General features: G+C 42.6%; 1 protein-coding gene across 5 annotated transcripts in view; it reads left to right on the plus strand.

Annotated features, from left to right (window-relative positions):
- Add2 (adducin 2) overlaps positions 1-12,814 on the plus strand; it is a 106,684-nt gene that overhangs the window by 62,136 nt on the left and 31,734 nt on the right. For all 5 annotated transcript variants that reach the window (XM_004849906.4, XM_004849904.4, XM_087215938.1 and 2 more), the window contains exons 3-6: positions 2,394-2,610; positions 4,367-4,505; positions 10,551-10,702; positions 11,072-11,152. In XM_004849906.4, the coding sequence (XP_004849963.1) occupies positions 2,428-2,610; positions 4,367-4,505; positions 10,551-10,702; positions 11,072-11,152 (555 nt within the window). In that variant the 5' untranslated portion in view covers positions 2,394-2,427. The remainder of the gene's footprint in view (positions 1-2,393; positions 2,611-4,366; positions 4,506-10,550; positions 10,703-11,071; positions 11,153-12,814) is intronic.

A 12,814-nucleotide genomic window follows, 5' to 3' on the forward strand; every position in this document is an offset into this window, starting at 1 on the left:
GAATTGAGGCAAGATTTCAGGCCTCTGATTTCTTCTAGTCCAAGCAAATTCCACCAGAAACATTCCTGACAGATCTATTCACTCTTTCTCCATTTAGATGAATGAAAAGAGTCTGGATTTAAAGTTTGTAAGTGCAATCTGCAGTTGCTGTATCAACCCACCGACTCTACTTTAAAATCTTCTCTAGAGGATATTTTTGAGGGCCACCTCTCCCAGCAGACTCCTTCCCCTACCCTAGTCACTTACCCCTGTCTCTTGTTGCCAAATATCTCATCAACATGACTGATAAGGGTGGTGCTGGTTGGGGGAGATCTGCTAAGGGCTTTTATAAGGAGATGGCAGGTTAGTGAAAGAACCAAGAACAGAGGCTACAGTTTGCCCGCCTTGCAGAATTAGGGCATGGTGGCATATGGAGCCCAGACCAAATATACCATGGCAGGTGATGGTTTGAGTGGGCCTGGACAGATATGAGAATTGGCATGATATGAGTTTAGAAACATGTGGTTTCATGCCATCTTTGTTTGGCTTGCTAAAAATGGCCATAACCTGGAATGGGAGTTATATTACATGTTATAACCATTAACATATAGCCTATACTATATCAACCCTGGTTGCTCTTTAGAATCACCCAGGGAGTTTTAAAAACTCCTCATGTCCAGGTCACTCTCTACACTAATTATATTAGAATCTCTAGCATCAACAGTTTAAAGTTCCCCTGGTGATTGCAATGTGTAACTAAGGTTGAGAAGCAGTGCTCTTGGCATAGGTTCAGGCCATCATGCAACCCTTGAGGGACTCTGTCCATGTGCCTTCTCTTGAACTTGTTATTCACATTTTCCTGAAAGGAATCCTGGAAACAGCAACCACAACAAGCCAGTTGGGTATTGTAGGCTGATAGGATGGATTCCCACTTGTCTTCTCTGGGCTTATCCATGGCATTATCCTCTACTCACACCACCCAGAAACTGTAAGGGTAGAGGGTAGAGCCCTGACGGGATGGAAGAAGAGATCACAGGCAGCTCAGGGACAAGGAGAATGTGACCTGTTGGTTATCAGCAAGGACTCCTTTGTAATGAGCTGCTGGCTGGGATGAAGGTTAAGGCTGAGGCACATGGGACTGCTGAAGCAAGGCCAGAGTGGGTCAGGGACTGGTCAGCCAAAGGTCCAATGCAGATCAAGACCTGGGAGGTCAGGCACACTCAGAGAACAAGATGGTACTCCCTCTCCTCACACAATGCAGCCCGGGGAACAAAGGGGTGGCAGAGTATAAGTGAGAGCCTGGAGTCCCAAGCCCCTTTAATAGTCTCCTTTCTCCTTATGTTCAAAAGCTAATTATGGTGCACTCAAGGTTATAGCTTCTTTTGCTGGGAAGGGAATCAGCCAGCAGGCAAAGATAAAGCAAAAGGTGGTAAAGGTGCATGACACAGACTTAAGGGCTAGCAGAGCTGACACATGGAAGCTGGCTTAGCCAAAGCCCCACAGCCAGGAGGTGAAGGCTGAAATTGTAGCCTGACTCCTCAGAAGAGCTCCAATATAGCAACACTAGATACTGTCTTGGTCTTCATTTATGCATTTAAACAAGCATGCTTGAGTAGAAAACAGATGTGGCTTGATGGTCTTCACTGCAGGGCTTGGGCCTCATTACGTGGGACTCTGGGCACCTGGACACAGCATGCCTCCCTTCAAAATATTTATTCTTAGTTTCTCAGTAGACATTTAGTGGGGTTTGGGAAAAATACATTTTTCTTTAATACAAATTGCATACCTCTTTTTAAACTTGGTAAGAATTTGCTTCTGCATTAAGCCATATTTTTACAAAAACAGATTCACCAATGGTTTCTTTCCAGGGGCCAGAGCACTGAGCAAAGTGTTTCCCAAGTCTTAGTAGAGGTGCTTGTTTGACTTTCCCCACCATATTTTTTGAGGATGCTTACAAGAGGGTTTACATTTATGTATATATTTACACTTACGCAGCCATGCTGGGAATATAACCCAGGTCCTTGGGCATGCTAAGAAAGTGACTTACTCCACCGACCACTTAGATGAAATACTGATCCCCTCTAAATACCTTACGATATGCAAGTATGGGTCGCAGAAATGCTCAAAGAGTGTTGCAAATCGTCCTTCCACCGGGAGACTCTCCACTTCAACTCCAGCGTGACCTGTTAAGCCTGGCCGGTATTTTCACTCGGCCTGATGCATCACAGCGCCCCCTGTCCGTCGACACAGGGGCCGCGTCCCGCGGCTGGCAGTGTGGCCACTGCTCTGCTTACACACCCTGCTGGAATAGCCACAGCCTTCGGGGAATCCAACCCACCCCAACCTTCACCCTTAGGAATCGCGTGCCCGCCTTCGGGAGCCAATCTGCCACCCACCTTGTCCCTCCCCTGCAGGGTTCCAGGAGCTGATCAGAGCCCCAGCAGGAGAATGAGTGAAGAGACCGTCCCCGATGCCGCCTCCCCACCGCCCCCGCAGGGGCAGCCCTACTTTGACCGCTTCTCTGAGGACGACCCGGAGTACCTGCGCCTTCGCAACCGGGCGGCCGACCTGCGCCAGGACTTTAACCTGATGGAGCAGAAGAAGCGGGTCACCATGATTCTGCAGAGCCCTGTGAGTGGGTCCGATCCAGCTAAAGGGCCTGGGACAGGAGGAGGAGGGAGAGGAGGAGCCAGAGGCGGGCTTCTCCGGGGACCAGGAAGACCCGTTGCTCTTCTTCTTAGGGTGGAGCAGTTTAGGCCTGCTGAGCAACACTGGTCTGCCACGTGGTGTCTGTCTTTCTGGTCACTAGTGCAGGGCAAAAGTTGGGTGTATGCAGATAGCTTGGCTCAGAAAGAGGGAGACGGACCGAAGACCCTTTACCCCTCAGATTCTCAGCTTCTAGTCTTCTTTGCTTTGCCACAGCAGAGGGCACCACAGAAAAGACTTGGGGGCCCCCTTTACTGAACATCACAGTGAGTAACTCACTGTGGCACAAATGAGGCTCTCATGCATGGGGCAGGGTGAGGAGGGCCTAGAAGGCCCAGCAGGTGGGGAGAGTGGAGGACTCAAGAGGGCAGGGATTATGGAACAGGAGTGCAGGAAGCAAGGCCAAGTTGGGATCATCCAGCACTCTCCAGACGAGGTCAGCAGTGCCTGCCTAGCATGGCTGCTTACTGCACTCTGGAGGCTGGCAGTGCATCGAAAAGGACAGGATGGTCTGATGAATCCCTGAAGTAGGAGGTGCTGTGGGCGCTTGGGTGGGGAGAAAGAGCAGTATGCAGGAACAAGGGAGCTCTGGGGTGTAGAGCTTCGGGCTTCTTTGGGAACAGCACGCGATGCTAAGGGTTGGGAATCTAGGGATGGAGCAGGCATCTTCCAGTACTTAGCAGGATGGGGTTAGGACCCTGAGCCTGTTCTGCCTGTCTTGTGGTCACACACACCCACACACGCCCCAGCTTGCTCTGCTCCGCTTCAGGGAGGCAGGGCACCAATGTGGGCTGTGTACCACCCTGGCAGAGAGCACAGTGAATGGTCAGGCCCCAAAGAGGAGCACAGAGGGAGTGAGCCTGAGGTCTTGGCATTTCGAGGGGAGTCTAGAGGTAAATAGCAGGTGCTAAAAGCATTGGGATGAGGAGTCTTTAGGAAGATCCCCAGAGTGTGACTGGAAAAGGTGGCCGGGTTAGACAGCACCAGCCTAGGTTTAAGGGCTCCAGGCAGGAGGTGGGGACTGTAAGAATCCTGCTTCTTCTGTCCCTTTTATAGGATTAAGTAGCTCCCTGTTTCCTTCAAGTGTTTCCTGCTGCCACCTGGTGGACAAGATGCCCAGTTTGTGCCCTGGTGCTCTGAAAAGCTAGGCTTAGAGAGGGCATCGGAAGTGGAAGCCACCTCAGGAGTCATCAAATCCTTCTGCCCTTCCTCCTACCCCTTTATTAAGCATAAGAGGAAATTGAAGCCCAGAAGAGCCATAGGCATGCTAATGGAGAGGGAAGGTGGCACACTTTCTCATTCAGTTTTGATTTTAAAAATGCCCTTAATTACTAAAGTGAAGTTCTGCTAAGTCTGATGGAGTGGGGGTGGAGGAATGTCTTGGCCATCATGTGGATGCAGGAAGGACCTGGAATCTAGATTACTACCCACAGGGCAAAGGAAACACAGGATCCATTCCCAGCATCACCTCTTTGCTATCCACACAGCAATCTGGGGAGGCTCCTAAGGTCCTAGGTGAATTGCCTCTGGGGCCCAGGAATCCCAAGTATAGCCTGGCCTAGCTGACCCAAGTCTGGGAGTGGGCACCCAATTGGAAGAGCTCATCATTCAGCAGCTGTGGGTCCCTCAGTTTCCTGTGTGAGATGCTCTGGGGGGACCAGCATCTCTGGGCCTGCTTCAGTCTTTCAGGGAGGAGCTGGAAGGCCTTATCCAAGAGCAGATGAAGAAAGGGAACAACTCCTCCAACATCTGGGCCTTGCGGCAGATTGCGGACTTCATGGCCAGCACCTCCCACGCAGTCTTCCCAACATCTTCCATGAGTAAGTGGGTGTCTGGAGAGCTGCCAGGAACTGAGGAGGAGGGGTGGGTGAGGAGGAGAGTAAGGAGCAGCAAGAAGCTGGTTGCCAGGTGACAGTACAAGCGAGCAGTTTCATTAGCAGGCCCGGGGGAACTCAGCAGAAGCCAGGGAGATGCCTGGCTCTGCTTTTGATGTTCCTGCCAATTAAAGACCCACAAAAGAATTATCCATGATGCCAAGAATGGGAGGGGTAGAGATGACTTCAGGGGATGAAAAGAGGCCATCGAAACCAGTATCTCCATGTCCCACTAAACAGGTCAGCCTGGCTCCATAGATGATCACCAGGAAGATCCTGGGCTATTCACGAATCTACTTTTTTGGGCTGTAAAGCTCTGCCCCCAATAGATGCTTTAAAACAAATGTCAAAAAAGCTGTCCTTCAACATGATTGATACAAGATGATGGTTGAAAACTAGAAAAATAATCAGGAAAAGGAAGCAAAAATCATTGCCCTGTCTTCATGAAACTGGAAATTATTATTATCAATATTTTGGTTATAGTCTTTCAATTTTTTTCTCTTAATGTATACAGATTATACAAAAATAACATAATTACATTATACATATAACTTTAATAACATATATTAGCTAATTTTTCACATCATAGAAAATGATTCTGCAATTTAGTTTTTAGTGGATAAATACTATTTAATCAGTTTCTCATTATTGGACTTTTAGATTGTTATCAGCTTTTTGCTAATAGTGCAGTAAGCATCCTGTTAAATAAATCTGTGACTTTATCCATGATTGTTTTCTTAAGATAAATTACAAAGAGTAGAACTGCTGGATCATATTTAAAAGACTTTAATGCATAATGGCAAATTCCATTCTTTCTCCATTGTAGAGAAAGAAAAATGGAATCAGTTTACATTCCCAGCATTCTGATAGAGTACCCATTTCTCTACCCTGATCTGTAGTATATACTACAATGTTTTATCCTCCTGACTTGCCAGGTTATAAATAGAGGGTTTTTTTTTTTACTTTTTAATTTTTTATTAGTTAGTTGTGTTTTAATGTGTGTTCATTTTATTACTAATGAGATTGGATATATTACACATGCTTATGTACATATTGGACATGATTTTCTTATGTAGTAAATTGCCTGTTCACATCCTTTGCCAATTTTCCTGTTATTATATTTTTTCTTATAGATTTTCAAATTTAACACTATTTCCCTATTATATTTCCATTATGTTGCAGTTATTTTTCTAATTTTTCCTTTGCTGTCTAATTGTGTCATAGTGTGCTTTTTTTTCCTTTTTGCCTTGTAGAATCTTTCATTTCCATGTAGTTGAATCCATTATTTTTTTGTGTGGTTTCTGCTTTTGACTGCATGCTCAGAGGCAACTTCCCCATGTTTCATTATCTGATGGAACAGATATGATTAATTACTTATTTGTCTATTCTTAAATGTTTGTACAAATTTATTCTTTAAAATAATTTTAGAATTATTTGTCAAGCTCTGCCTGCATCTGCCTTTACACATTTTTTGGGGGGAGTTTGATTGGGGTTGCATTAAATGAAGAGAATGATTTAGTGGAGAATGTATAGATTTATAATCATATTAGAATATAAGCTCCATGGGGGAAATTTATATGTTAGAAAACTGTTTTCTAGAATAGTGTCCTGGACTTAAAATAGTGTCTAACACATGGGAAGTACTTTAAAAATATTTGCACGAATGAATTTTAAATATTTTCAGAAATTAGGGATGTTTAAGTCTTCTTTGATGCCCATTAGAAAAGTGATTTTTATGTAGTCACTACTGTCTTAAGTTTATCTAGAAAACCTTATGTAACTTTGTTATTTTAAATAAGTCTTTTTCCATTCAGTTTTCTTTCTGGATTTACATATAAATTTATATAAATTTCCTCAGATTTTTATATATAGAAAATCATATAATCTGCAAATAAGGGTAATTTTGCCTCCATCATTCCAACATTTGCCTTTTGATTTCTTTCAGTTTTCTCATTTCACCCATTAGTACTTTCAGAACAATGTTTAATAATATATTAGAGAGTAATCATCCTTGTCTTGTTTCTGACTTTAATGGAAATTCTTTTACCACAGACTTTGAGGTAATTATTTTTTATCATGTTGAGGAAATATCTTTTTATTGTAGTTCATTATAAGTCTTTCTCGAAAATGGACTTTAAATGTTATAAAATGCATTTTGGGCATTATTGATTTTTCTTTCCTTGAACAATTGTGATGAGTTAGAGTAATAGAACTCTGAATATTGAACTCTTTTTTTTATGTCTGAAATAAATAATTTCTGGTCTTGACACATTCTTTTAAAGATGCTCTTCTAGATTTGATTTGGTGGAATGTTAATATGGATTTTGGAGTCCATATTCACCTTTGTGGTTGGCCAGCAGTTCAGATTTGGAGTAGTCTTCATCTAGTACTGATATTAAGGCTATAATTTCATAATATGACTTAGGGTAATCCTACCTTCCTTTTTGCCCTCATGGAGTTTAAGTAAGATAGAAAGTCCCTTTCTTGAAGATGTATTACTCACTTGCAAAACTGTCTAGATCTGGAACATTATTAGAGATCTTTGACATTTTCTCTTTAGTTTCATTTAGAGTTTTTTAAAAATTATTTTGCTGCTTCTTCAGTAAATTATGCTCATATATTTTGTATGAAATAATTCATTTTATTTTTCAAAATTATTAAAGTGACTTACTATGTTTTCTTCATTTAAAATTTGTGCTGTGCATGAGATAATGTCCCATTCTTATTCCTGCTTCTGTGTATTTCCCTTTTCTCTTTACTGATGTATTCATGTTTGCTTATTCAGAGATCTTCTCATATATGCAAATTATTGGGTTTACTTAATAGTTACACTATTTTTCCTGATTTCTAATTTGTTAATTTTGTTTTTATATTTATTCTTTTTTCCCCATAACTTTTCTTTGGTTTGATGTGTTTTTTATATTTTTTCTAGACTAGAATAAATTAAATTTGATTTATTTTCATATTTAATTCAATGATAAAGACATTTAAGGCTCTGAATTTTTTCTGAGTATAGGTTTGGAATGCCACTGAGTTACACCCCAAGCCTACTTTATTTTTATTTTTTAAGACCTGCCAGGGAGTGTATTTTCTCATTTCAGAGTGGTTGAAAACATATTCTTTTTAAGGATTTGTTAATAATATCAGACATTATTGCATTGTGTTTAGAAAACATGTCCTATTTGATTTCTGTTTTAGGGATTTTTTTGAGGTCTGTTTGGGGCCAAATAATGTTATCTTTAAATTATATATGGTTATAGACAATCTCTAGGGCATACTATTTAATCTGTATTTCCATTTTTATTTGATGTTTTCAAAAATGAAAGTTATGTTGTCTTACACTGTGTTTGCCTTCTGTTCATTTCTCTTTGTATCTTGGTTTTTGCTTTACATATCCTGATGAAGTATTATCCAAAGCATAAATGTTCATTATAGGTATAATTTCATTATAGGCTGTACTTTTAATCCATATAAAATGACTTTTTTTTTTTTGGTACCAGGGATCGAACTCAGGTCCTTGTCCTTGCACGGCAGGTGGTGAAACCACTGAGCTAAATCCCTGGCCCCTAAAATGACTTTTTAAGTGACTCTCTTTGTCCAAGAGTATATTGTTTTGCACAACTCTACTTTGATAATAATATTACCTTTTTATTATTTGTTTTTATTTGTCTGGTGTACTTTTGATCTTCCTTTTATTTTTTACCTGTTTTATGGTACTTCAGTGGTTTCTGCTTTTTCTTTTTGTCTGTAACAGAGAAATCTGAGACAAGCTATTTTTGTTCCTTTGTTGGTAACCAAATTTTTTTCTAGATGCTTATGGATTTTTCTCCTAACCTTATATTTCAGAAATGTTATTTGGAAGCGCGCCCGCACTGCTCACCTCCTCTGTGCTGGGAGCTGTGGCACACCTACCCAGAAGCCTCCTCCAGGCTCTGGAAGCATATAATTTTTATGGACTTTCTTTGCCCTAGAATGTAATAAGTCCTTTAAAGTTGTATACACAGGTCTTTATTTCAGTTCAGAAAAATTGTCTTCTATTATGGCAATACGGATTGTCTCTATTCTGGCTCTCTGGTGTTTGTCTCCCATATCCCTCATATTCTCCATCATTGTTTTCATGTCTCTATCCTTATACTCTTATTTTTGATGGACACATAGGCTAACCAGCATTCTCATTGCTTCACTAATCAGCATCTGCCAGGGAAGGTGATAAGTACCTAAAAAAATCTGATGAATACATGTCCACATTATCAAAGGTGAGGGATGTGGAGAAGGGGAGTTCCCAGTGTCATTCAAGCCCAGATTGAGTGTTCTCTCTCTAGCTCCATTTGCCTTAGAATTTGAGGATGAGGAGAGGGTGGGTTGGCATTAAGGTACTCTTCAATATAAACTTTAAGGAGAGTTGGTTAAATTTTCATCTTTTTCTGTGTTTTCTTAGGACACTGAATAAATGGCCCAGTTAGATCTGCTTCCCATGAGTGGCATCAGCCATCCTAACTTTCATGAAGCTGGCCAGAATAAGTATCTTTTACATTAAGGTCCTGAGAGAGGAGAATTGGAAACTGCTGTAGAGTCCTCCTCTTCTTGTCTCTTACCCCTAAGTCCTGTGGGTGAGGTAATTCTTGTAGTTAAAGCTCCACAGGATAGGGCAGGGAGACTCTCTCTGAGACTGTTTGAGACTGTTACAGAGGATGTGATGGAATAAATATTTTAAGATCTGTTCCGGCCTCTTGGCCATCTCTGGAGTGCCAGAGTTGTAAGAGATGAATTCAAATAACTCTGAGTCCAAAGACCCTCCAAACACCAGTCTCACCTGCCTGGCCTCGCCTAGAGCCAGTACTTTTGATATACCCTCCTTTTTTGCTACATTTTCCTGACAGGGGGTATCCAGGGCATGCTTTGTGCTTGCTGGATACGGCCTAACACTATGTAATCCACCCTCACATTTTCAGACCATCTCATCATTTCAACTAACAACAAATCTGATGCAGCACATGCATCACATTGTACAGCAGAGAGGTTTATAGAGATGGCAAACACTTCCAAAGAACCTTTTAATCCATTAAAGTTTTTAGTGGGGAGCTGGGAGAGGCAGCATCAAGAGGCTCTCAGCCAGATATCATTTTAAGCTAGAATCCTTTCTTACTGATTTTTTTATTGGGTCCTAGATACTGATTAATCTGACTGTGGGGGTGGGGGTCTCAAATGCCTTCTTCTCCCTTCTCAAGGCCTGGTCATAATGTTAATGGAATGGACAGGACATCAAATCCTAGATCTTTTGGGTGTCCTGATGATAAGACTATCAAAAGTTGTAGGCCTATTTCCAAGTTCTTTCCACCTTCTTCAAAAATTTCCTAAAAGAACCATCACATAACTAAGGGACTGCATGCCCAAAGAGGAGCAGACATGCCCTGCTAGAAGCCTCAGGACCTTCAGCCAATCCTGACTACAGGAGTTTATGATTCCTAAAAATAACTCAGGAGAATTTGACAGATGTACTTCCTGGCTGACTTGCCTTTCTATTTGCCCTCTTTCCAAATCATAGAAAAATTTTATTGCATGGAATAGTTAAAACAACCTGATAATGGCAGGTCTCACAATTAGTAACTTCCTTAATAGAACTAATGAAATATACCTATATTTTCACTCAGAAATTTATTACTGCTTTTACTCAATACCCATCTTTAGGGCTTATGGTAATCTTAGCATTCCATGAACTCTTTATTCTGTGAACTTGAGTCTTGCCATGATTTTTGACCAAAAGCAATGCCATCCTTACTCAACTTAGCTGAAAACTTCATTGAGCACAAATATCTATTCTATGGACTTTCTCCACTGGATAAGGGTGAAAGAGTCTTGAATCCCCTGCCTGGCAGTGCTTCTCACGCAGTTATAGTGCCAGGGAGACTTTGGAGAGGCTGGGGGGGTGGTGGCTGATGAAAGTTACCGACCCTGAGTGAGCAGCACTGTCCCTGGGGCTGTGCTCTGCAGACTTCTCCCTGATGACACCGATCAATGACCTCCACACCGCTGACTCCCTGAACCTGGCCAAAGGGGAGCGGCTCATGCGGTGCAAGATCAGCAGTGTCTACCGACTCTTGGACCTCTATGGCTGGGCCCAGTTGAGCGACACCTATGTCACGGTGAGGAGAGCACCAAATCCAGAGGGAGAACTCCTGACCCTTGGTATGACCTTGGCACTGTTGATGGCCTTTGGCCAAAATGCACTGAACTATTTCAAAACTCCACCCAGTGGATTCTTCTTTGGATGGGGAGCAGGGACTCCTGGATCCTGTATCTAGGGCTTTTCTTGAAGATTTCAAGATTCCTCTTGTAGCACCATTTCCCCAGCTCCAAATAAAGGTCAAATTCTCCTCATCTCTTAATGGTAGGGGGAGGGAGAAGGAGTCACTGGAGAAAGATTTGGGCACAGTAAATTCAAGAGAAGAAAAGATTCAAATATAGTGTTCCTTCTCCCTATTTGTGTCTGAGAATGTGTGTCTTTCTTCCAGTTGAGAGTCAGCAAGGAACAGGACCACTTCCTGATAAGCCCTAAGGGAGTTTCCTGCAATGAAGTCACCGCATCCAGCCTGGTGAGTATTACCTGCTATCTCACTGCCCACTCCTTATTGAGATAGCAGAACTTCCTCTGCTCCTACAGTGACAGGTCATCTCCAAATTAGCCACTGTTGTCCTGTCCCTTGTGCAGTTCACAATCTAGTGGGGCAGAGAAGACACTTGGAACAAACCAAACTCCCAGAGAACAATGTGACCAAGAGATCAAATGCAAGGTGCAGGCAGCAAGCACAACAGGAAGGAGTGAGGAGAGGAGACAGGCCCAGATGGCTAAGCCTGGGCCCACATCATGAAGGTGAAAGTTGGGGTCCTCTTGGATGGGAGATACATTAGAACAAGAACCAAAGCACTGCAAGATTTGTCTGGTACTGGGGCATTAGAGATTGCTTCTAGGTCCCTCTCAGTGCTGCTCCTTTTAGGTGGGGTAGGAGGAGACTTCTAGAAAGTGGTGCAGATCAGAAAAGATTTCTGGGTGAGAGGGAGAAGGCAGTAGAAACAACCATCTTAGAAGCAGAAAGGCCCCAGTCCTTCTCAGTTGCACGGGCTGTGGCTGCTGTGCTGTGCCATGTACCTGGAAGAGGAGGACACCGCCCCAGGGGCCGCTGCCAGGCTAGGGATGTGCTCAAGTATAGAGTCCAAGGTCTCAAGGCCAGAGTCCAGGGTGACAAAGCTGCAGAATATCTGAGCAGGGCAGGACTTCAAGGATGGCCAAAGCCCCTTAATAGGCAGGAAAGGATACTAGTCCAGAGAACGTAAGTGACAAAGGGGGTATTACAGCATTTTTTACTTTATTCTGTTGGACATACAGCCACTGAAGTATTATAAGCAGGAGAATGAGGAGATCAGGTTACCACTGTGCAAAGATCACTACGATGGGGTGTGGATGCCAAATGACATCAGAACAACTGTTTAGTGCATTTACACTAAGCTGAGAAAAAAATTACTCCTGCATGTTCACTGGGCCTGGTGATCAAGTGGGTTGGTAATTGGGACTGAGGTTAAGGAGCTTGTTGGACATTCAAGAGGAAGTCAGTTGAATTTGTGGTTTGGAAGTTTGGAAGAGATGTAGCTTCAAAATACAGCTCTGAGAGTCATGGGCATGAGATGTTCAGAAAATATGTGTAGACTGAGTTCTACTGTGCAGAACAGGTTGTGCACTGTACAAAGGAGCCTGGCTGATGAGAAAGAAAGGAGAGGGTAAAATCTAACCTGTACTCCATTCACTAAGTACTGTACGTCCTGGCAGCTGTCTTTTTTTTTTTAAATTTGTAGTGACAACATTCTGTGTCCCTGGGCCTGTCCTCAGAGAGAGTACTTGTTTTCTTATTTGTACAAAGGGACCATATGGATTGGTGGTATTACGTAAGGCTGTGAAGATTCTTGAGTGACAACAGATCACATATCCAAGAATGAGATAAGGAATATATGAGATTAGAGAGGGATCATCCCAGAGAGGAATTCTGACAGGACACACATCTGAGGAAGTGAGGAGCTGAGCTGAAGGGAAACCAAAGGCCACCACTGAACATTCAGGGGCCCGAGACAGGAGAATTGCTGCCAGTTTCAGGGGTTAAGTCACTATGAAGTCATGTTCATTTTGTAAAATTCACTTACAGTAGAATTGCTCAAGAGGGAATTTGTTTTACATCTTATGGATGCTTCTGGATAAGCACATGATG

This window comes from Heterocephalus glaber, unplaced genomic scaffold, assembly GCF_053883595.1.
Source record: "Heterocephalus glaber isolate CG9 unplaced genomic scaffold, H.glaber_assembly_v1.0 deba00001456, whole genome shotgun sequence".
In the NCBI taxonomy this organism is placed as follows: domain Eukaryota; kingdom Metazoa; phylum Chordata; class Mammalia; order Rodentia; family Bathyergidae; genus Heterocephalus; species Heterocephalus glaber.